General features: G+C 42.3%; 1 protein-coding gene across 6 annotated transcripts; it reads right to left on the bottom strand.

Moving 5' to 3' along the window:
• Positions 1 to 407: 407 nt before the first annotated feature.
• LOC113096975 (zinc finger protein 501-like) lies at positions 408 to 25558 on the bottom strand. Of its 6 annotated transcripts, XM_026262198.1 has the most exons (6): positions 25368 to 25557; positions 23917 to 24174; positions 22284 to 23585; positions 13703 to 13776; positions 13463 to 13524; positions 947 to 1081 (listed from the first exon to the last, which is right to left on the bottom strand). In XM_026262198.1, exons 2-5 carry the CDS (start codon positions 24077 to 24079, stop codon positions 13480 to 13482), a joined length of 1584 nt encoding a protein of 527 aa, XP_026117983.1. In that variant the 5' UTR covers positions 24080 to 24174; positions 25368 to 25557; the 3' UTR covers positions 947 to 1081; positions 13463 to 13479. The 6 variants fall into 6 exon arrangements, with proteins under 6 accessions (XP_026117981.1, XP_026117986.1, XP_026117983.1 ...); XM_026262196.1 differs by lacking the exon at positions 13703 to 13776 and having other exon boundaries at positions 408 to 1081; positions 25368 to 25558; XM_026262197.1 differs by lacking the exon at positions 947 to 1081 and having other exon boundaries at positions 13341 to 13524.

Raw genomic sequence — 25558 nt, 5'->3', positions numbered from 1 at the left:
GGTGATTAGTCTTTTTTCGGTTTTGTGTTGAATGAGTCGATGAATTAATAATTCATGTACCAACTTAAAAAAAAAATCTGAAACTATTAGCTTTATTTCACATCAACAATTAATCACAGTAAGATTTTCTCTAAAAGCACAGAACAAACAATAATTAGCTTAAAGAAAGAAATCTGACAGATAAAACTATTTTGACAAATACAACATACAAAACATACCTCGTTGGCTCAGTACCGAGAGAGGAATTAGTTTCAGTCTTTTTCTTCTTCTTTCTGTTTATCTTATCTCTCTTAAACTTTGCTTAGTGACCACACTTTAGTCATACATCTTTCTTTCTCTCGAGAGGTCGCTTCTTCTGTGGAAATTAACCTCTTCTCTGCATACAAAGCTCACTCTTAAGCTACAGCGCCCCTAGTGGCACTTAACGGTAATAATAATAAAAATACAGAGAATGAATAGAAACGAAAATGTAGCAGTAACAAGATTAATGAGAACGGGTTGGAGGGAAAGAGGACACGTTCCAGGTAAAGGCTTGGATGGCAAAAATGGGGTCTGGGATTGTCGCATCTAAGATCGATCTTGATGTGTTGGACAGTCCAATTAGCAATGAAATGAAAAAGAAATATGGGAAAATAATTGTAGAAGTCATACCCTGGATTTAGAATCATGGTGTTCCCAAAAATAAAATGTACATTTAGCATAACAGCCCTGAATAACGTAAAAGAGAGTTTGGAAACGTGGAAACAAATTAAGAGGTTATAAAAAGTGGAAAAACAAACAAAAAGATAAGTCAAAAGAACATAGAAATTTTTATTTGTATTAAATAACAGGCATGAAGCAGCAGAACGCAGAGAAATACATTTCAATGTCATTTAGGAATGAACTAAAATTATAGTTCTGTAGCATGTGAAGATAAAAGAACAGATCATATTACTCAGAATTCTTCTCTTTATTCCCTTAGACTTTGATCTGGACTCCTGGCTTCACACCTTTAGAGAAATGCCACAGCAGCACCAGATTCAGCCACCACCACTGCCTCCATCCTACAGCGCAGCTGCATCTGCACGACAATCCTTACCACCTGACGAAAGACAAACACAGATCTTCAAACTGACCCTCAACAACTTCAACAGCATCATTATCATCCAGAAAGTCTGCCACCAGCGACTGCGTAAGAGCAGTGAAATACTCCATGACTGGAGTCAGCACCATATCTAAAGTTTATGAGAGAATGACACTGCAGCCTGAACGAGCATGAACTGGAGGAAAGAGGAGCATGTTGAACTGTCCACATGTGAGAAGACTGGTATTGGCTGTGTGGAAGCATTTTCTTGCCATCGGTCTAATGTTTGCTGGGTACTGAAGTACATAAAAAAATCTTTCTTAGTGTAACACAGTATGCAAGATTTAATCTGATAAAACATATTTTTTAGACTCAAGCCCTATAAAGTGAGCACACGCTTTCGAGTGCAGTTTTGAGGACACTAGACACTCCACATAAAGCATTAAGGCGACTGATATTGTGGTCTGCTGGCATCTCCGTGTGTTCCTGCAGCTTGCCTTGCAGTTATTTATAGATGTATAAAAAATTGTCTGGACAAAAAAAAAAATCACACAGATTTTGCTGTTGAACTGTATACATTAATTTTAAATTATTATTTAAATAAAAACAAAATGTTTTCATTTTTCTTGAAAAAAGCTTGCAGAAAACGGTTCTCAATGTTGAATTTGGTAAAAACAATGATCATTATTTCAGATGTTTCTAGTCTTAACCTGTGGGCCCACTTGTCATTTTAAACTGTGATATCTTAGTCTGAATTTAACGTAATCTTGACAAACTATATATTCACTGAAAGCTTAAAGACTCTAGTTTTCATATTTGGTGACTAATTTCTGAAAGAAAGCAACTGTAATTTATTAATTTGTAAGAAGAGTACTCAGAGTCAGAGAGCGAGTTCTAACCTTTTAGTCTAGATGGAAATAGGGGTCCACGCGAACCCCCCTGCTTTTTTTATGCCACCTGATTTTTTAAATCCTTAAAGTGTCTATTTTCATAATCTGCCAGGTGCCAAGCTGAAATAATGTCCCAAAGGGTTCTTTTTTAACCCTTTGCTGCACCCGACCGGAATCCGAAAAATCAAAAAGTGATGTAGAAAGTGGCATAACATTAGAAGTAAACAACATACAGAGACAAATGAACACATTTTCCCATACAATTCTGACCCCAGGAATATAATGGAATGGTTATTTTTGACATTTCACAACATATTGACCTTATTTCTGGACAAAATAGCAAAAAATGGCCAAAGATGTGTAGAGGATCAACTATTTTTTCGCTTTCTCAAGCGCATAGGGTGTTTTTTTTTTCCACAACATATTCTTTATCACTCAAGTGTTTATTTTAAGATTAAATTGGGTACCAAGCTGAAATAATGTCCAAAATACTTTATTTTGGACACATTTTTCAATACAATTCTGACCCCAGAAATTTTTATTTGTCATGTTTTATAACATCTTGACCATCTGTGGTCAAAAAGAGCAAAAAAAAAGTTTTTATTATACTTAGTAGCCTGAAATAGGGTTGATTTTAACCTTTTACTTCACCTATCCTGAAACTGAAGTTATTTAAAATAGTTTTACTTTTGAAGTTAACAAAACAAAGCAAATTAACTTAAATAAATAAAAATAATAATAAAATAAATAAATAAACTACAGAAAAAATAGAAAAAGGTCCAAAAAGTTGACTGAGCATAAACTGCAAGTTTTTTTTAATTTTGGGGCTTTGCAGTTGGCAGTTGGCAGTCGTCGGTTCGTACCCGCAGATCGCCATGTCCCACTGCTCTCTCTTTTGGAAAAATTTCAGTAAGTACTTGAAACTATAATTAAGATATACCTTTATAGTCATAACTTAAAGTGATTTTCGACAGTTTTTACTATAATCACAGGCTTTCGGAAATCGAATCTGTATTCTTGACTAGCAGTGTTGGTAGCTTAGTTGGGTGGAGGATATGAGATATGAGACTCTGTGAAGACGTCAGTTCACCATACCACATGATATTTGTGAACAGATTCCATTGAAATTAGAGGACTTGTCTTTGGATAGAATTGGCTATCACCAATATTGCTATAAAAGCTTTACAGGGAAAATAAATCATTTAAGTGTCAAAGGCTTCTTCATCTGGTGAATCATTATCATTGAAAAGGGACTCTCTGCGCCATGTCAAATCACTGTCAGTTCAATCTGAAGGAGCTCCAAGAAGGTGTTCCTTCTTGTTTCCCAATCAGTGCATTTTCTTTGACAAAGCAAATTCCAAGTTCAATGGCAAGACTGAAGAGCTTACAAAGTTTTAGAGTTGGAAACACAAGGAACCAGGCTGGAAAGTTATTAAACCTAGGGCACAAGAATTAAAGAAAGAGGCTCTTTATCGCAAAGTGCAGGGCAAGGACCTTTTTGCAATGGAAGCTACAGTAATTATCATCCATCATGCAGAAACAATTTCAACACAGAGTACCAAACCCATGAGCGTGCAAGGGAGAGAGTAGAAAAGGCAGCAGACAACACTGAGGCCCAGAAGATAGCAGCACATAACAAGTCATATTGTGTGGTAAAGGATTACATTCTTAGGAATGTGATTGATTGCAAAGAGGTTGTCCAGCTAAGATCCATGTGCAACTTGTACATGAAGACATTGGAAATTCAACGTTTTCCTAATCCTGAATACCGCAGTAAGAAATTGGCAAGACGGTTACAGGGAGACAAAGACATCTCTCATGAACTCACATTCTCCAAGGTGCAACAACATGAGTGTATTAAGTCGAACCTCATATACAGCTCAGCATTACTGTAGATGAAGCAGTTGGATGTGCATACAAACTTGGAACAGCTGACCAACTGTTTTACATTTTTTACATTTTCAAAATTTACATTTTTCATTTGCGATTTGAATTATACTGCTGCATTCATGACAATTTTCATTATTTTGTTTTTATTTTGCTTTGCATAACACTGGTCTTTAATGTTGTGTTCTTTGTTTGTTGGCAGGGCCTGGGCACCCGGGGGCAGATGCGTGACCAATTAGGTGGTATGGTCTTCACTGTAGTCGTGGTCTTCTCTGACATGAGTCGTGGAGTGTGTGCTGTGCTGGTGTGTGTGCACTGAATGGGGTGCTCTTCATAGAGGTGATATCTTGAGACTGCCCTTGGGCATGCCCAGGATCCTCTGCAGCCAACATTAGAACTTAATAAATTGAAGCGTGATTGCTGGTCAACACCTTTTACACGAAAGGACTGTCTTTTTAACAATTAATAAATTGTATATGTTTTTCAATCACCTATGTCTCTGATTCCAACTGTGATTAGGATCTGTGTGTGCCTTAGCTTAGGGGTTATATTAAATTCTTGGGGCGAAATCCCCCAAGTGGCGTAGTCGGAAATAATTAACTGAATTGAGCGTGGGTATAAATTGTTCCGCCCAATGTCATAAAATAGAGCCGTCACTCCCGAGCGCTTCGTCACATTTTGGCGTAGTCGGCAGGATTTATCACTAGATTGGGTCAGAGACAATAGGTTTTTGTTGTTTGTATTGTCTTTATGGTTGTGATTCTTTTTTTTTTTTTTTTAAACAGAACAGCAACTTGGTGTAAGGGCAGGTGGCCTTTCTCCGGGGTGGTAAGTTTACTTTAAATTTCATCCGAAATGGAGGAAGAATTACAGGGGTTGCGGGAGTTGGTAGCCCAGTTAAGGGCTGATAATGCCAGGATGGAACAGCTACAGGCGCCTGTGGTTGGTGTTTCCGGGGATGGTGAAGCCTTGGCTGGTACTTCGACTGCTCCACCTGTAGGGCCCCAATCTTCTGGTGCTAGTGCACCAGAACGATTAGTTTTTGTGCCGCGAGAGCGTCGATGCCCAAAATTTAGCGGTAAATCTGGTATAAGTGTCGATGAATGGGTCGAAGAGGCACGGGCTTGCATGAGGGCGCGGTATACGGGGACCGCTGAACAAGCTTTTTTTGTATTCTACCACCTGGAAGGGGAGGCCCGAGAGGAGATTCGGTATCGTCCTGAGGCAGAGCGCGGAGATCCTGATAAAATTATTAAAGCATTGCAAGAGCTTTATGGGTGTTCACAGTTGTACGTCGCTTTGCAAGAATCTTTCTTTTCAAGGAAGCAACAGGAAGGTGAGACATTGTTAGAATTCTCCCTTGCGCTTATGGCTCTTTTAGAGCGGGTTAAGAACCAAGCACCTAATGCTGTCGCGAATTCTGAGATTGTATTGCGGGATCAATTTGTGGAGCACGTGTCCAATAATACTCTGCGACGTGAGCTTAAACAATTAGTTCGTCGTGAGCCTACTGCTACGTTATTAGAAGTTCGTAGAGAAGCAATTAGGTGGGAACGTGAGGGGATGCCTGGGGGTGTAAGGGCACGTAGCCAGTCCGTCCCGGTAGCCTACGGCCTTCAGTATGGGGTATGTGGGGCCACCTTTGCTGATAGGCAAAACCCCCCACAACAGTCTGAGATGAGATGAGATGCAAACTGCGCGAAATGTTCTGACAGCAACAGCAACAATTGAACCAGCTCACACAGACCGTTGCTCGTCTCCAAACCCCGTACGTGCACGCTAGATCATCGCGTCCGGGTCCAGTCATATGTAGACGGTGTCAGCGCCCGGGTCATTATGCTCGCGAGTGCGATGGGGGCCGGGCTCGTCCTCCCCAGCCGGTAGCCGGTCCCTCTACTATTACACACGGTCAACCGCGCTCTCCTCGGCCGGCAGAAATCTAGCTCCCGCCAGGTCGCAGAGTCACGATCTTGGTGGGGAGGTAGCTGACTCCCATCCCACAGATACACATAATCCATTTTCTCGCTTGATCTCCTCGTGTCCTCATTTGACCGTCTCTATAGGAGGAGTGTTAGTACCTTGTTAAGTCGACACTGGGGCAATGGTGTCGACTATTGTAGAAAGTTGTTTTCGTCAACATTTCGAGCCTTGGGGGCAGGACCGGTTGCAGGGCTGTCAGTGGTTGCAGCTAAGAGCGGCTAATGGGCTGGAGATTCCGTACATCGGTTATTTGGAGCTGGATGTAGAAATGTGTGGCAGGTTGGTTACAGGGTGTGGTGTCCAGGTGGTTAGGGATCCTCCTGGTGGGCTGAGTGCAGGCATCCCCGGAGTGTTGGGGATGAATATACTTAGCCGGTGCTACCAGGAGCTCTCTGGCCAACACGGCACGGCACTTTTTGATCTCCCTGTGGTTATGAAATTTCCAGGTGTTTTGAGGGCCTTTCAGCATTGTCAACAAAGCCCCCGTGTCTGGCCTTCCTGATGGGCTTTTGGCCTCGCCGGCCTTGGTACCGGTAAGCCGAGGTACTGCATATGGGCCCGTGGTAAATGTTGGGGCAGCTGATGTGGTGCTCCGCCCTACCACCGTGGTGGGGAGTCTGAAGGAGGTCTAATTGGTTAACCTGCCACAGGGGGTCGTTGAAGTTAAGGCCACAGTCGCCACAGTTCAGTCCCATAGTGCAGGGGGGGAGTCTCCTTTGCTTAACCAGATTGAGTCTCTCGACTTATCCGTTCTGCCTGCTGCAGAGCAGGATCAAGTTAGGGACTTCCTACGCAAGTATCAAGCAGTGTTCTCCTGCCATGAGGGAGATTTAGGTTGCACCCGTCTAACCTCCCATGATATACCGGTCTTGGATGACGTCCCCGTGCGCCAGCGGTATAGCCGCATTCCCCCTTCAGAATATGAGGTAGTCAAAACTCATATTAATCATCTGTTGGAAGCTGGTATAGTACGTGAGAGCAGTAGTCCATACGCATCGCCTATCGTATTGGTAAAGAAAAAAGACAGTAGCCTGCGCATGTGCATGGACTACCGTCATTTGAACGCCAAAACTAGAAAGGATGTCTTTCCCCTTCCTCGTATCGAGGAATCGTTAGATTCATTGTCCAGGGCCCGCTGGTTTTTCACACTGGATTTAGCCAGCGGGTACCTGCAGGTCCCGGTGTCGGAACATGATAGACCGAAGACCGCATTCTGTACACCCTTTGGGCTATTCGAATTCAATCGTATGCCGTTCGGCCTCTGCAACGCGCCAAGTACGTTTCAGAGGTTGATGGAGCGTTTGTTCGGTGACCAGCAATGTCAGTCGCTTTTGTTATATCTTGACGACATCGTTGTGTTTTCTACTTCAGTAGCTCAGGATTTACAGAGGCTGGAAATGGTCTTGGACCGGTTGAAGAGAGAAGGGTTGAAGGCAAACTTGCGGAAATGCGTTTTTTTTTCAAACAGGAGGTAAGATACTTGGGGCATGTTATATTGGCTCAGGGAGTGGCGACTGACCTGGGCAAGATTGAGGCCGTGGCGCAGTGGCGTTGCCCTACGGTCGTCTCAGAATTGAGGACCTTCTTGGGGCTCGCAAGCTACTATAGGCGCTTCATTGAGGGTTTCGCCAAGCTGGCGGCTCCCTTACATAGACTGGTAGCCGAAGTTGTTGGAGGTAAGTTAGGGAAAAGGAAGGGGCAGAGTTTAGTTCAGGTGTGGACGCAACAGTGTCAGGAGTCATTTGAGGCATTGAAGAGTAAGTTTATCTCTGCACCGGTACTAGCTTATGCAGATTTCTCCCGAACCTTCATCTTGGAGGTAGACGCTAGCCATGGCGGCTTAGGCGCTGTACTTTCTCAAGAACATGACGGGAAAGTGTGCCCCATAGCTTATGCCAGTACAAGTTTGAGGCCCACTGAGCGTAACATGAGTAATTACAGTTCCATGAAATTGGAGTTTCTGGCACTCAAGTGGGCCATGGTGGAGAAATTCAGGGAGTATTTGTTGGGACATAAGTGTCTTGTGTTTACCGACAATAACCCCCTGAGTCATTTGACCACGGCAAAGCTTGGGGCCACCGAGCAGCGCTGGGCTGCTGAGCTGGCTGCCTTCGATTTCGAGGTGAGGTATAGGTCCGGGAGGAGTAATGGTAATGCGGACGCTCTGTCCTGCCAGAACCCTGTCAATCTGGACGATGTTGAGGGCTTGGCGGCCGGTATTTCGGTGCCGGAGTTACTGCAGCAGGCCGTAAGACCACGTGGCATTGTGCATGCTGTAGCAAATGAGATGACTGTCTTGCCTAGCTATTCTGTTTCTGACCTGTGTGTTATGCAGGAGGATGACTCCATCATTGGACCACTGTTGCAGTTTTGGAGACGGGGTAAGCGTCCCATGCCCGAAGAACGGCGCCTGCTGGCTAAGCCCGTCCTCACCCTGCTCCAGCAGTGGGACCGATTGCTGGAGAAGGAGGGTGTATTGTACCGACAAATTTTCTGTCCTGATGGTGGAGAAGAGTGTTATCAGTTAGTATTGCCCGAGGTTCTGAGGCAGGAAGTTTTAGAGCAGCTGCATCAACAGCATGGTCATCAGGGAGTCAAAAGGACTAGTTAGTAGATTAGACGTCGGTGTTACTGGCCGGGTATGTCCGCGGATATTGCTCACTGGTGTAAGGAGTGTGAACGGTGCCAGCTTGCTAAAGAGAGTCAACCAGTGGCATGAGGCTACATGGGCCATTTGTTGGCTTCCAGACCTAACGAGGTTCTGGCCATTGATTTCACGGTACTTGAACCTTCTCAGTCAGGCCATGAGAATATTTTGGTCATGACCGACGATTCAGTAAGTTCTCCATGGCGATACCTACCCGTGACCAGCGAGCCGAGACGGTGGCGCAGGTTTTGGTCGAGGAGTGGTTTTTTAAGTTTGGGGTCCCGGGCCGCATTCATTCCGACCAAGGTCGTAATTTTGAATCGGCCCTGATTCGTCAGCTCTGTGAGCTTTATCACATTAAGAAGTCACGTACGACGCCGTACCATCCGGCCGGAAATGGCCAATGTGAGCGTTTCAATCGCACTCTGTATACACTGTTGCGAACCCTGCCCGGCCCTAGGAAGAGAGACTGGGCCTCGTGTTTATCGCAAGTAATCTTCTGTTATAACACCACCCCTCACCAGGGGACAGGAGAGTCTCCTTATTACTTGATGTTCGGTCAAGAACCTAGGTTGCCCTTGGACTTTCTGCTGGGTAATGTGTTAGAGCCAATGGCAGGTAGTGTACAGAGTTGGGTCGTAGAACACCAAAAGCGGTTAAGAGTTGCCTTTTAGGGGGCAACGGAACGCCTGCGGCTGCGGGTCGAAGAAAGGAACGACATGACTCACTTGTTCGTGACTTATCTTTGTCAGAGGGCCAGCTTGTTTATTTACGAGATCATTCGTTTAAAGGACGGCATAAGATTGCAGACTTGTGGAGCCCGGTGTTGTTCCAAGTAGTTCGTCCCCCTGAGGTGGGAGGTGTGCACCCGTGGAGGATCTGAGTAAGGTCCGACGTGTCCACCGCTCGTTATTGAAGGCTTGTGGCCGGAAAGAGGTCCGGCCGGACGGTCAACCTGGAGTTGGAGTAGAAGATCAGGAAGAACCGCAGGTAGATGAGGTAGATGAGGTAGATGAAGTTGACTTGGTTGTGCTTGTGCCAGAGACCCCTGGTGTTGCTCGAGTGACGGGTCATCTGGCACATGCCAATTCTGGTACGAACGGGTTGCCATTGGATCTCCCCTTGATGGGTGCAGTTAGAGGAGAGTCAGGTGACCAGGTCAGGGGACCAGTGGTGGGGGAACCCGAAAAAAAGGAGGGGAAGATTGTAGCAGGAAGGGTTATTACCCCTCCTACATCATCGTTTAGTGTTTAGCCAATGGCTAGGCGTCCAGGGTGTATAAGAGCATGAGCTACCAGTTCCTTGGCATGCGTCGTTATCCTGGGCTGTGACGTCATCCATGCGCCCTGTTACTTTCTGTTGGAGTTAGCGTAAAATGTGCTGCTTGTAAAACTTGCCGAAGCTGTTTTAGCCGCTGGCGGGTCTATGTGCTTGTTGGGGGAGTTGAATATGGACACTTGAGACGGGTAAGAGAAACATTTGTGTGCGACGGTGGTTTGTAGTTTATGTTTATGGTTCGCTCTGATTAGGCGAGTAATCTGTATGCGTAGTGTACGATCTATCTGTGCTTCATGCCAACGAGTTTATCGGAGACTTTCGGCTCCATCTACCGCATAGTTTGGGGATAGTGATTCTGAGACAGCATGCTTTGTAAGTATACTGTTTGAGCTTAAGCCAACTGAGAAGAACTCTTGTTTTTAGGCATGCGCTAAGGTCCGTACCGACTTTCTGAATGAGCATTATCTGCTCTGAGCTTCATCATAAGGCTTTATTCGTGCTGGGCCTCATCAGCTGCTGTTCTGTTTTGTGTTTGTTTTGTTTAGTTTTTGGTGTGCTGTTCTGTCACGAGCGAGTCGTCTCGAGTGAACAGCTGATTGAATCGTCTTGGGTAAACCGTTCTAAGTGAGCTGTTCGAGTGAATCATTTCAAGTGAACTGTCCAGTGAACGATGACTCTGTTTCCGTGATTTGTTTGAGTTTTTGTTGTTCCTTTTTCTAGTTTATTTCTTTACTTTCTTTAGTTTAGTATTTTCAAAGAAGAGTACTTTTGCATCTGTTTTTTTTAATTCAATTGTTGTATTAGCAAATTTACATTTTTCATTTCATTTTTCATTTTTCATTTGAATTATACTGCTGCATTCATGACAATTTTCATTATTTTGTTTTTATTTTGCTTTGCATAACACTGCTCTTTAATGTTGTTTTCTTTGTTTGTTGGCAGGGCCTGGGCACCCGGGGGCAGATGCGTGACCAATTAGGTGGTAGGGTCTTCACTGTAGTCGTGGTCTTCTCTGACATGAGTCGTGGAGTGTGTGCACTGAATGGGGTGCTCTTCATAGAGGTGTTATCTTGAGACTGCCCTTGGGTATGCACAGGATCCTCTGCAGCCAACATTAGAGCTTAATAAATTGAAGAGTGATTGCTGGTCAACACCTTTTACACGAAAGGACTGTCTTTTTAACAATTAATAAATTGTATATGTTTTCAATCACCTATGTATCTGACTCCAACTGTGATTAGGATCTGTGTGTGCCTTAGCTTAGGGGTTATATTAAATTCTTGTGGCGTAGTTGGAAATAATTAACTGAATTGAGCGTGGGTATGGGTATAAATTGTTCCGCCCAATGTCATAAAATATAGCTGTCACTCCTGAGCGCTTCGTCGGGATTTTTCCTGTAAAGCTTTTATAGCAGTATTGGTGATAGCCAATTGTATCCAAAGACAAGTCCTCTAATTTCAACGGAACCTGTTCATAAATATCCCTCATGTGGTATGGTGAACTGACGTCTTTACAGAGTCTCATATCTCATATAGTGTGTAGATATGATAGCTTCTTGCTTGCCCTCCCCACCTGAATGTGTTGAGTGTTGTAAAATTACCATACTCAGAAAGAGTTGAGACATGTAAAATATGTGTTAGGGAACGAATCCTCTTTGGAAGCACTTGAGCTGTGTTACAATGTTTAATTTTCCCCTTGGTAAGTATGTATGTATTGATCCCAGGGGCGTAGCAAGCCTTTCAAAAGTGTGGGGGATGGATGTGGTTTGTTTATAAACAATAAAAATGATGAATACAGTGACAGAGGGGGACAAAATGCAGGGCTTAAAGTTCTCTGGCTTGCAGCGTTTGGCTGGGAAAAAATAATCCTACATTAAAAAAATAAATAAATAAAAAAATCAGAAAATGGGAGAAAAACAAAACGCCCACACAAAGCTTTTTTCTCTGGTGTTATAAATAATGTAACAATTTACTGTTTTTAAACATTAAAATAATATACACTTTTCTTTCATAGTTCTTCAACAGGTATGTAAACAATGTCATGATTTCTCACTTTTTTCTCCTCAACACAACAGGTAACGTTACAATCAAACACAACAGGTAAGTATCCACAAAAGTATTCAGCTAATCAACAAACAATGCTCAAAATATCATAATCAATGAACCCATAAATACACTGCTTAACAATGGCAGTTTGTCCCCCCTCCTCGTCTGTTCCCTGCTTCATCACAGTTATGTTATACATTGCATGCCACATAACGTTACATTTACAAACGAATTTAGCTAGCTGAACAATATCCCAATAATAGCAATTAGCATTAGTCTAAAAAACGAAATATAATACCGAAAACACTCGACATGTCAACAAAACGATAACAGAACATCTTCCCAAACACATATCAAGCTTATTTAAAAACCTTGAAAGCATAAACACTCAAAGTACCTGGAAAAAGGAGATGTAAATAACCATAACCATAAGTTCCCGCCTCCTCAGCACGAGCTGACCGATAACACCCCAAGAGAGTTCCTTAGAGAGGGACTTAGGGCAGAACAGCCAATCATCAACCGGTCACACTCAAAGCCGCTGTCATTTGAGGGGGAGGGGGAGAGGAGGCAGCCGCAGCGAGCGCAGACACAGAGCGGCCAGAGAAACGGAGGAGCGACTGTAAGAGGTGTGCGATACCGCTAGATTTGGTATCGATCCGATACCAAGTAAATACAGGGCCAGTATCGCCGATACCGATACCAATACCGATACTTTTTAATAATTAAGGTGGATGCGTCTTCAACCTAAATCTAAATGAATTTTCATGACTTTTAATTTGTTTTAGTGATTTGCATTTTGGGTTATTAATCAGTACTACAAAAGCTTTTGTTCAGAAACAACTTTTGGTTACTTCTGATTTATTTAAATAAACAAAGTTACAAAATGATTATGTCACAAATATAAAAAATGTAAAAACAAATTCTCTTTTCAAGTAGCATGTTAATAAAAAAATGTTTCTCCTCTTTAGTGCACTTCTTTTCAGGATTTTTTTCTTAAAGTCACAAAGTTTTACTTCAAAATGTAAAACAAATTCTCCTTATACAAAATTCCTGAAGCCGACATCTTCCACTATGGAAAGAGGTTGCAGGTCCTTCACAATCATTTCTGATTGCGCCATGTAATATCCACTGCTTTTGGAGAATCAGCTATTGATAAAATAATACAAATAATTAAGTCTGGTGCACATCTAGGTGAAGTTTAAATATAGAAACTAGTATCCCTTTCACAGCTAACACAAAAAGGGTAGATCGGCCTGAAAATACAGCCATACAATGCTCCTCTTTCTCTCCGCCTCTGACTGACTGCTGTTAGAAATGCGCGGCTGAGCGGTGCGCGCGCCTGACTGCTGGTGGTAGCGCTAGTGGTGAGTCACGTGACGGTACAACACAGGAGAGGGGGCGGAGAACAGTGTCGATCACGAGCAGCACTCTTGAGAGCTTGCTCTGCTCTGTGACAGCAGCAGCATATTGACAAACACGGCCAGGTCGCAAAACGAGAGAAACTGAAACTTAAGTATCGATATTTTCCCGTTGGTATCGATCAATACCGATACCAACGTTGGTATCGATATTATCGATATTAGTATCGATCTGCCCACCTCTAGCGACTGTAGTAGTTTGTGCAAAATTGCGGAAAAATTGCAGAAAACGTGTGGGTGTTGAACCCTCTCACCGGGAAAAGTGTGGGTGTTAAAACACCCACATCCCCCACGGGTGTGACGCCCCTGATTGAGCCTGAAAAAAAGAAGAAAAAAAAACTTTAGCTAGTAGCTACCAACTAAGCTACCAACACTGCTAGTCAAGAATACAGATTTGATTTCCGAAAGCCTGTGATTATAGTAAAAACTGTTGAAAAATCACTTTAAGTTATGACTACAAAAGGTATATCTTAATTATAGTTTCAAATACTTACTGAAATTTTTCCAAAAGAGAGAGCAGTGGGAGATGGCGAACTGCGGGTACGAACCGACGACTGCCAACTGCCAACTGCAAAGCCCCAAAATTAAAAAAAAACTTGCAGTTTATGCTCAGTCAACTTTTTTGGATTTTTTTTCTGTAGTTATTTAATTATTAAAAATTTAAGTTAATTGGCTGTTAATTTGTTAGTTTGTTTACTTCAAAAGCAAAACTATTTTAAATATGTTCAGGTTCAGGATAGGTGAAGTAAAAGGTAAAAATAAACCCCATTTCAGGCAGCTAAACATAATAAAAATGCTCTCTTTTTGACAACAGATGGTCAAGATGTTATAAAACATGACAAATAAAAATTTTGGGGGTCAGAATTGTATTGAAAAATGTGTTCATTTGTCTCTGTAAGTTGTTTACATAAAAAGTTATACCTGTCAGGGACCAAGACAGTGAGGCAAGAGGACACAGGAGGTTTTTCAAAAAACGTGGGTTTTTATTACCCAAAGTATTGAAAAATTACATAAAGACCAAAATTAATAACTAGGCCTAAAAAGAGGTCCACAAAAATAACTGAATATAAACTCAAATACATCAACTCATAACACAAGGTTAACTAAACAAAACACTGACCTGCCCCAAAAGACACAGAAGAAAGCTTTTATAACAGGTTGACAAAACCAAATAACATTGAAGGGGTAAACAACACTAACACTTGGGCACTTGAGAGCTAACGAAGGACTAAATCCCCCTGGCACATGGTGAGACATGGTATGGCCTAATGAGCTGGCTCCCAGATATAGGTCTCCTCAGCCCTTAGCCACTCCTTTTACCCAACCAGGAAGGGACCGCCCCCAACTGGTCCAGGTCACTCAACACAAAGAAATATGGAATAAGTGCACTCCCTGTAAATAAAGATCAAGGTAAAGCAACATAAACCAAATCAAAACTGTATTGTGTTCCTTATTTAAATAACATAGTTTAGATGCCTGTAAATAATAAGTGCAACAAACTAAGGAGGTGAACTAAACCCATAATCAAATGTTTTGAATTGAGGTGATGTTACCCTGTGTGGCCGTAGCCATCACACACCCCCCCCCTTCTGGACTCTCGCTGGTACAGCGAGACAGGTAGTCAGCTGTCTGGTTCTCTTTGCCTGGGATATGTTGGATGCTGAAGCGGAATGGTTGCAGGGCCAAGTACCACCGGGTGATTCTTCCATTGGTGTCCTTCATCCTTTCCATCCACTGTAGCGCTTTATGGTCGGTCTCCAGTGTGAATTCTCTACCCAGGAGGTAGTAGCGGAAGGAATCCAGGGCCCACTTGATAGCCAGTCCCTCTTTTTCCACGGTCGAATAACGGACCTCTCTGGGGAACAACTTTCTGCTAATGTAAGCCACAGGGTGGCGGTTCTCAGGGGGCCCCTGAAGAAGTACAGCACCCAGACCCCTGTCGGAAGCATCAGTCTGCACAAAGAAGTGGTCATTAAAGTTTGGACCATACAACACTGGTTGCTTACTCATTGATTGCCGGATATCATGGAAAGCTGCCACTCCCTCCTCGGTCCACTGGATCTGATTGGGACTTCTGGACCCAGTCAAGTCTGAGAGCAGAGCTGCCCTGGTTGAAAACTGCGGAATAAAGCGACGATAAAAACCTGCCATGCCCAAAAAGGATCGGAGTTGCTTCCTTGTTTGGGGTAAAGGACATGACTCAATGGCTTGGATTTTGCTAACCTGTGGCCGTATCATCCCATTCCCAATGATATGGCCCAGGTACTCCGTCTCAGATGCAGCAAAGGCACACTTTGCAGGATTTACAGTCAGCCCAGCAGCGTGAAGACAGCCCAAGACTGTGCACAGATGTTCCAGATGTTGCTCCCAGCTGTCACTATACAGAACTATGTCATCAAGATAGGCTGCCGCAAATGGAGAGCAATCACAAAGTACCTGATCCATAAGCCTCTGGAAATTTGCTGGCGCTCCATGAAGGCCAAATGGAAGCACCGTAAAGTGGAATAGGCCCCATGGAGTCCGGAAAGCGGTCAGCTCTCTGGATCGCTCAGTCAGGGGTACTTGCCAGTACCCTTTGCTAAGATCTAATGTGGTCAGGAATTTTGCTTTCCCCAGCCGTTCAAGCAGATCATCAATCCTTGGTGTTGGATAGGAGTCAAACTGAGAAACTGAGTTCAAATACCTGAAATCAATACAGAATCTTATGCTACCATTCTTTTTCGGTACAAGGACTACCGGGTTGCACCATTCACTCTTTGAAGCCTCTATGATACCCTGGGACAGCATTAGATCTACTTCCTCCTTCAGTGCAGTCAACAGGCGCTCAGGGATCCTGTAACTGAGTCGTCTCACAGCCGCACCTTCTTTAAGGACAATATCATGTTCAACAAGGTCAGTCCTCCCAGGGTTCTCCTGGAACACTTCAAGATTACAGATAGCTCTCACCTGCTGCTGTCGGTCTTCAGAGAGATGACTGAGATCAAAGTTCACTGGAAGACCTTCTGAAGGAAAGTATTGCTCATCCACTTCCTCCTCTTCCAGAATGCTTCTGACGAGCATCACCTCAGTTTTCTTTTCAGTTCGTTGCACCCATTCCTTCAGAAGGTTCACATGCAGTACTTTATTTGAACGTGACTGACCTGTGGTCGATATCTGATAGGTGGTAGGCCCAAGTTTCTTCTGGATCTCAAATGGTCCTTGCCACTTTGCCAAAAGCTTGTTGTCATCGCTAGGAAGAAGCACTAGAACCTTCTGTCCAGGGCTGAAAAAAAAAATAATAAAAAAAAATAATAAAAATGAAAATAAAAAAAATGTGAAGTGACATTCAGCCAAGTATGGTGACCCATACTCAGAATTTGTGCTCTGCATTTAACCCATCCGAAATGCACACACACAGAGCAGTGAACACACACACACACACTGTGAGCACACACCCGGAGCAGTGGGCAGCCATTTATGCTGCGGCGCCCGGGGAGCAGTTGGGGGTTCGATGCCTTGCTCAAGGGCACCTAAGTCATGGTATTGAAGGTGGAGAGAGTGCTGTTCATGCGCTACCCCCACCCACAATTCCGTCCGGCCCGAGACTAGAACTCACAACCCTTAGATTGGGAGTCCGGCTCTCTAACCATTAGGTTACGACTTCCCTATGGATCTATGGCGGGCTGAGCGATCATACCAGGACTTCTGCTGTTTCTGGGCCTCTGCCATGTGTGACTGTGCAAGCTCACTCATTTTCTCCAATCGGTCTCTCATCTGCACAACATAGGATACCACATTAACAGAATCCCCTCTCCCCTGGTCTCCCTCCCAACTTTCTCTCAGCAGAGAAAGAGGGCCTCTGACGTCATGTCCATAAAGAAGTTCAAAGGGAGAAAAACCAGTGGAGGCTTGGGGTACTTCCCTGTATGCAAATAAAAGGTATGGCAGCCAGAGATCCCAGTCTGTACCACTGCTGTTCACAAACTTGCGCAGCATCTGCTTTAGCGTCTTGTTGAAACGTTCTGTCAGCCCATCCGTTTGGGGATGGTAAGGGGTGGTTCTCAGGCTCCTGATGCCAAGTAATTGATAGACCTGCTTCAACAAAGTTGACATGAAGTTAGTTCCTTGATCAGTCAGTATTTCACGAGGGAAACCCACTCTTGAAAAAAACTGAACTAAACAAAAAGCAACAGATTTAGCTTTTATGGACTTCAATGGGAACACCTCGGGGTACTTGGTTGCATAGTCTGTTATAACCAGCATGTAACGGTTCCCAGCTTTACTCTTCTCAACAGGACCAACAATGTCCATCCCAAGGCGTTCAAATGGAGTGGCAATGATGGGGAGTGGTAGGAGTGGAGCTCTGGAGGGAAGGCTAGCAGATGTCATTTGACACTGAGGACAACTTTTGCAGAATTCAGCAACATCTCTACGCAGTCCAGGCCAGTAAAAATGGTGTTTAATGCGGGCTGTGGTTTTGTGCTTACCTAGGTGGCCAGCCCAGGGAACGGAATGCCCCAACACTAGTATAGCCTCTCTAACTGCTTTGGGGACCACTAGCTGCAATACGGATTCCTGTTGACGGTAGAGAATGCCATTTTGCAAGATGTACTCCTCTTTGCTCACGTCCAGCTCATCTCCGATCTCCTTGATCTTCTGAAAAAGAGATACTAAAGATGGATCAGATTTCTGCATGTTTATGATACTGGCTGGCATTTGAAATCCTAAAGGCAACTCTGGCTGGATGTTAGTTTGTGACTTCACAACTGTGTGAAGGAATTTATCCTGTCTTTTCTGCCTTCGAGTTTTACGCAACTTCCTGGGTGTTGCCTCGTCGCTGTAGAATGGCAAGGTACTGAGGATCTCCAGGTGCTCGTTAGACTTCCTAGCCTGCCCCCTAGTGACAGCAGCATAGCATTTTCTGATTTTGTCTGATTCAAACAAATCAAAAAGTACTGGGAGGTCTCGTCCTAGAACAACAGGATAAGGCAATTTATCAGCTACCACAATGTTCAAAAGATATGATTGACTGTCAACTTTGATATACATGTCAGCAGTTGAATAACTCTTCTCATCACCATGTACACAACATATAGGGATGGTGTCTCTGGGGTTGATAATATTGGTTGGTACGAACTTCCTGTGCACAAGTGTCTGATCACTCCCGGTATCAATTAAAGCTTTGAGAGCAGTTCCGTTAACTTCAACATCAGCCATCTTTACAGCCTGGTCATTCTTGAAAACAGCATCCCCATGAGGGCGCGGTACAACACACATCTGAGTCAACTTTGCTGTATTTTTAGGGCACATGGGCTTTGTATGGCCTTCTATTCCACAGAGATAGCAGATTGGTTTTCTACCTGAGGGTTGCGATGGTCTGCTAAACAACTGGTTCTCCCCTGTAGGAACCTTACCCCTGCTAGCCTCTGGTCTTGGTTGGTACTGCTGGATGGGTTGATACTGCTGCAGGGTTTTACGGCCGTCTCTTGGGGTCTCCCATGAGTTATAGCTCCATGGCTGTCCTTTCCTCCGTGCTGCCACAAACACATCCGCTAGTTTAGCAGCCTCCATGGCAGAACCTGGGTCGTGCTCTCTGATCCAAATCTGCAGCTCAGGGGACACCATTCTCAAATATTGCTCTAGCATGATAATTTCCCCAATTTCTTGTGTTGTTTTACCTTTTGGCTGGATCCACTTTCCATACAGCTCCTTGATTCTTGCATACAATTCCTTTGGGCTCTCATCAGGGCTCACCTCTAGGGAACGGAATCTTTGCCTGTAGGTCTCAGGGTTAATGTCATACTTGGAAAGAATGGCACCTTTAACCTTATCATAATCAATGGAGTCATCAATGTCCATATGCACATACGCACTTCTAGCTTTACCAGTTAGCAATGGCATTAAATGAAAAACCCAGTCTGGCTTCTGCCATCTGCAGGCTAAGGCAATACGCTCAAATGCAACAAGAAAGTGTTCAATATCATCTTCATCAGTAAATTTCTCTAGTCTGGGCACATGGTGTGGATGGACTTGACCTGTAGCTGTTGTAGTTGTATCAATCCCAACAGTAGGATCCATTTGGGTTTGAGAACAAGTTCTATTGGGTGGAAAGGTCTCCAGATCTTGATCAGAATCTGTTGGTGGAGGCTCTGACAGTGGAGATGTTCTGGCTTGTACTTCCAACTGCAGCATCTGAAATTGATGTTGAAGTGTTTTAAACCGCTGTTCTTGTCTTGTAGTTGCTTCCTTCTGCTTCTCATCCCGGGCCTCCTGCTGTCCCATGTGTGCACGAAGAATGGCTGCCAGGTCAGACAGGGTTGGCTCCTTTCCTTCATCTTCAGTGTTTTCCACTCCATTTTCTCCTTCTTCACTAACAGGTTGCTTGTCGGATACAGTTTGGCTTTCAGCTCCCCCTTGCTGTCTGCCTTTGCCACCTCTTCCACCACGATTCATTTCTTCTTGTTGGGCAATAACTCAAAAAAAAAAAAAAAAAAAAAAAAAAAATCCTGTGTCCGTCACAGCATGATCCCACCGCTGCCACCAATTGTCAGGGACCAAGACAGTGAGGCAAGAGGACACAGGAGGTTTTTCAAAAAACGTGGGTTTTTATTACCCAAAGTATTGAAAAATTACATAAAGACCAAAATTAATAACTAGGCCTAAAAAGAGGTCCACAAAAATAACTGAATATAAACTCAAATACATCAACTCATAACACAAGGTTAACTAAACAAAACACTGACCTGCCCCAAAAGACACAGAAGAAAGCTTTTATAACAGGTTGACAAAACCAAATAACATTGAAGGGGTAAACAACACTAACACTTGGGCACTTGAGAGCTAACGAAGGACAAAATCCCCCTGGCACATGGTGAGACATGGTATGGCCTAATGAGCTGGCTCCCAGATATAGGTCTCCTCAGCCCTTAGCCACTCCTTTTACCCAACCAGGAAGGGACCGCCCCCAACTGGTCCAGGTCACTCAACACAAAGAAATATGGAATTAGTGCACTCCCTGTAAATAAAGATCAAGGTAAAGCAACATAAACCAAATCAAAACTGTATTGTGTTCCTTATTTAAATAACATAGTTTAGATGCCTGTAAATAATAAGTGCAACAAACTAAGGAGGTGAACTAAACCCATAATCAAATGTTTTGAATTGAGGTGATGTTACCCTGTGTGGCCGTAGCCATCACAATACCACTTTATATCATATTTAGATTTTTCGGGTTGGTGCAAAGGGTTAAAAATTAAGCATTTTGGACATTATTTCAGCTTGGTACCCAATTTAATCTTAAAATAGACATTTGAATGATAAAGAAATATTATGTTGTGAAAAAAAGAAATCACCCTATGCGCTTGAGAAAACAAAAAAATAGTTGATCCTCTACACATCTTTGGCCATTTTTTGCTATTTTGTCCAGAAATAAGGTCAATATGTTGTCAAATGTCAAAAATAACCATTCCGTTAAATTCCTGGGGTCAGAATTGTATGGGAAAATGTGTTAATTTGTCTCTGTATGTTGTTTACTTCTAATGTTATGCCACTTTCTACATCACTTTTTGATTTTTCAGATTCCGGTCGGGTGCAGCAAAGGGTTAAAAAAGAACCCTTTGGGACATTATTTCAGCTTGGCACCTGGCAGATTATGAAAATAGACACTTTAAGGATTTTAAAAAATCAGGTGGCATAAAAAAGCCGGGGGGTGCGCGTGGACCCTTATTTCCATCTAGACTATTTAACTTTGAAATAGTGATGCACATATGAAATCATGAAAAAAAAAGAAAGAAAAAAAAAAACAGTAAAAACCTCCATTGATTTTCATGTCGAGGGTTAAAAAGATAACGTTGATTCTATTTTTGGAGAAAAAGAAAAGTATGAAAGGGGTTTGAATATTAAGAAAAAAACAATAGAATCTCCATTTTTGATGAAGCGTGAACTGTAACGTAGGTCTAAGGTTCTCGTTGCATGTCTTTTACGTGTGTTTTTGAGGTTGAAATGAAATCAAACACTGCCATACTGCCCTTGATACTTCTGAATGTGATATCTACTTCATAATTATTGAGAAATGTATGAAAAAACATGTTTCAGATCACTTGAACCATATAGAAATGAGGGTTAAGTTACCCATCCCGACTTAAGAGAAGCAAAGAAGGATCCGTTGCAAAGCTACATGAAAGTATATATTGTATCCGTGATTCTAAAATACATCATAAGTAGAACAATAACTGTTTGTTTTAACAAAGAACAAACAAAAAAAATGTATCTAAACCTCACTTAAAAGTGTTACAGCAACTACATCAGCCTCCTTCGTAACAATACATAACGGTTTGTAGAAAGCTTCTACTTTCCTTCAAGAGTAAGCAACTACAAGTGACACACATGCATTCGACAATAGAATATACCGTAATTCCTCAAATAAGCTGGGGCCTTTATTTACCTGAACTGCAGAAGGTAACAGGATTTTATTTGAAGCAGGCTTTTATTAGAGGCAGACCTTTTTTTCTAATTCCATCTGTTTGATAAGTAATTGTTTTAAATAACCGGTTTTAAATTAAAAGCGATAGCGTTCCAGTGGAAAGGCATAACATTAGCACAGAATCAGTTGAGAATCAATCACCAAAAGAATCAGTTCGGTTCAGAGACGCTCTGTGTGTCGGTCTGCTTCACGCTGAATCACGCATGCGCAGTATCATCAGCTCCTCGGTTCTCGAATCGGACGCATCCAACAGAAATGCTTCTCGGTTCAGTGTACTGGTGATCCGAAAACCGATGCAACCGGTTCTTGACTCGAGAACGAGAAACGCTCCGGCAGTGGGCGTGTACGTTCGTTATCTGGCTCTGCTGCACAAATTTCCCCCCGGCCTTAATTTGTCCGTGTTGACCACGCCCCCGGCCACTATAAGAGGCCCGCCGTTTATTTGACTACCGGTTTTTATTTGAGGAATTACGATAACATGAAACTCATATAAAATTACAAGTATAACATTTATATCATGAAGCAAAATGATTTATCCAGGTGATATTTTATTGCGTGCAGCATTATTGCAGCATCAGATCTGAAAGTGCTGGATCTGAAGATGATCTACTTACTGTGAATGGTTTTTGTATGACTGTGTAGAGAAAATAAACGACTGAAACACTTCCCACATGCAGTGCAGTGATACGGTTTCTCTCCAGTGTGGATCCTCTCGTGTATTTTCAGACTTACTGCATGAGTGAATCTCTTGTCACAGTGTGAACACTTGTAAGGTTTTTCTCCAGTGTGGATCCTCTCATGTGTTTTCAGGTTTCCTGACCGACTGAATCTCTTGTCACAGTGTGAACACTTGTAAGGTTTTTCTCCAGTGTGAGTAATCTCATGCTGTTTTAAACTGGTCGCTGTAATAAAAGTCTTTTCACACTCAAAGCACATGTACTCTCTCACACCAGTATGAAGTTTCTGATGTTGTTTCAAACTTTGTAGCAATGTAAAACTCTTTCCACACAAATCACACGAATATGGCTTCTCCTGTGTATGAACTCTCAGGTGCTGCTTTAGGACTGAAGCCCTCAAAAATGTTTGCCCGCACTGATCACATGAGTACAGTTTCTCTCTTGTGTGGCTGTTCATGTGACTCTTAAGTGTTGCTGATTGTGTGAAACACTTCCCACATTGATCACACGTGTACGGTTTCTCTCCAGTGTGGATGTTCATGTGACCATTAAGGTGTGCTGATTGTGTGAAACTCTTCCCGCACTGATCACAAGTGTACGGTTTCTCTCCAGTGTGGATGTTCATGTGACCCTTAAGGTGTGCTGATTGTGTGAAACTCTTCCCACACTGATCACACGTGTACAGTTTCTCTCCAGTATGGATGTTCATGTGTTTCTTAAGGTGTGCTGATTGTGTGAAACACTTCCCACACTGATCACAAGTGTACGGTTTCTCTCCAGTGTGGATGTTCATGTGTTTCTTAAGGTTTGATGATTGTGTGAAACACTTCCCACACTGATCACATGAGTACAGTTTCTCTCTTGTGTGGCTGTTCATGTGACTCTTAAGTGTTGCTGATTGTGTGAAACACTTCCCACATTGATCACACGTGTACGGTTTCTCTCCAGTGTGGATGTTCATGTGACCCTTAAGTGTTGCTGATTGTGTGAAACTCTTGCCGCACTGATCACATGTGTATGGTCTCTCTCTAGTGTGAACTCTCATGTGAATATCAAGATTAGATTTGCTTGTGAAACTCTTTGGACACTGAGTGCAGGTGAAAGATTTCTTGGCTCTTCTTTTCTTTAAATCTTTCTGTTTGGTTTGAGAGCAACTCAGAAGTTTTTCTCTGGTTTTGACATGATTTTTCTCCTCAACTTCACTCAATTCTTCACTCTCCTGGTTCTCTTCAATCAGCTCTTAAATAAAAGCAAAAATGGTTAGTTTTCAGGAACTTTACATCAACCCTGTTACCAAAGTTACTGTAAGAAAAATAATCTCTATCACTATGAATAACTGCTATAATTTATGGGAAATAAATTAGTAACTAGCTAATCAGATTTTGCTTAAGTCATTACTTACTAGATCAATTGTGTTTACTTTTGATGTATAAAAAGCAAACTGTATAGAAATAAAAATGTGTTTAAAATGGCTGCAAAATAAAACTGTGAATCAACCATTTAACTAAATCTGATTTAATCAAGTTTTTCAGAATCATGGATGAATGAGAAATCAATAATAAACACCAACCTGTTTGTTCAGTATCTTCAGTGTGTTTGATTCTGAGGGTTGAGGCTTCTTGATCTCTCATCTTCTCGCTGTCCTCTTTAATAAACTCAGACTTTACAGATTTCAGCTCTTCTGGTGATTTGATGCTCGTCTTCTCTTCTGAACTGATGAGATGTTCCAGCATTTATTGGTGAACTACTGTGGGAGGAGCTTCAATGATGATGTGATTCATGTGGGAGGAGCTTCACTGATGATGTGATTCCTGTGGGAGGAGCTTCACTGAAGGTGAATTGCAGCATGAGAGAAGATGAAAAAAAAACACCTTACAAATTAGCTTAAAGTGGCAATTTACAGGAGATCTGAGGCATCAGCATAATAAATGAGCTGAAAACCAGAACTATTTACATGAAATAAAGAGTATTTTCAGCAGCTCTGTTAATATTGATGAGCCTCTATCAACACCCATTCAACAAGACATTCAGATCATCTCTCTTTATTCTCAGTGTTTGCTGTTGGGACCAGATTTGAGGATATAAAAGAATATAAAACTGCTTTACTGAAGTACTGTTATTTATCAAAATATGACATTGACAAAATAAATAAATTATTGATAAATTACTGACAATAATAACCAAACACTAATGACACTAAAAACTATCTTACAACACCATAGCCTAACATGACCATAGTAATCCTAAACTTGATTTTTCTGTACATAAACTGACAATGATCATAACATTTTTCAAAGCAATATTTAATGCTTCCAGTGTCAAACTTCATATATTCCCATTTATGAATAGATTTGAAATTTCAAATCTTCAAAATGTGAAAAACGTTCATTACTCATTACAGGAACAAAATGTGTTTGGAAATACAGTTGCAATGCAGACCTATTTCAATTTTGACAAGTAAAAAAAATCTAAATGTCAGCGGAGAAAAAAAAGGTAAAAATGAAAATGGTATCAGCAATATGCTACTTGAGATCGATTCCCACCAGTACCCTTCACAGATTATTATTTATTTATTTATTTTTAGTATTATGACTGGGGCATTCACTAACAGTTCAACTACAAACATCAAAACAAAGCACACAAGCAGTCGAAATCGCTCAGCTCTGAATTAATTATTTTTTTTCCTCACATGCTGCTACAGCAGTAACGTTAAATGATCCCGATGAAAACAAAACAGAAACGAGTCTGTAAAACGTCGCTTAAACAAGCTGTAAAGTGTTTGATGTTTGTGTAAATGTGTGAAATACTGTGAACTGCTCGCCTCTCCGGTATTTATACTGTCCTCTAAAACCGTCGATGAATTAATAATTTATGTACCATCTGAAACTATTAGCTTTATTTCACATTAACAATTAATCACAGTAAGATTTTCTCTAAAAGCACAGAACAAACAATAATTAGCTTAAAGAAAGAAATCTGACAGATAAAACTATTTTGACGAATACAACATACAAAACATACCTCGTTGGCTTGGTACCGAGAGAGGAATTAGTTTCAGTCTTTTTCTTCTTCTTTCTGTTTATCTTATCTCTCTTAAACTTAGCTTAGTGACCACACTTTAGTCATACATCTTTCTTTCTCTCGAGAGATCGCTTCTTCTGCGGAAATTAACCTCTTCTCTGCATACAAAGCTCACTCTTAAGCTACAGCGC

The sequence above is a fragment of the Carassius auratus genome, unplaced genomic scaffold (genome assembly GCF_003368295.1).
Source record: "Carassius auratus strain Wakin unplaced genomic scaffold, ASM336829v1 scaf_tig00216059, whole genome shotgun sequence".
NCBI classification, from domain to species: domain Eukaryota; kingdom Metazoa; phylum Chordata; class Actinopteri; order Cypriniformes; family Cyprinidae; genus Carassius; species Carassius auratus.
This window is presented reverse-complemented; position numbering and strand designations above follow the sequence as displayed.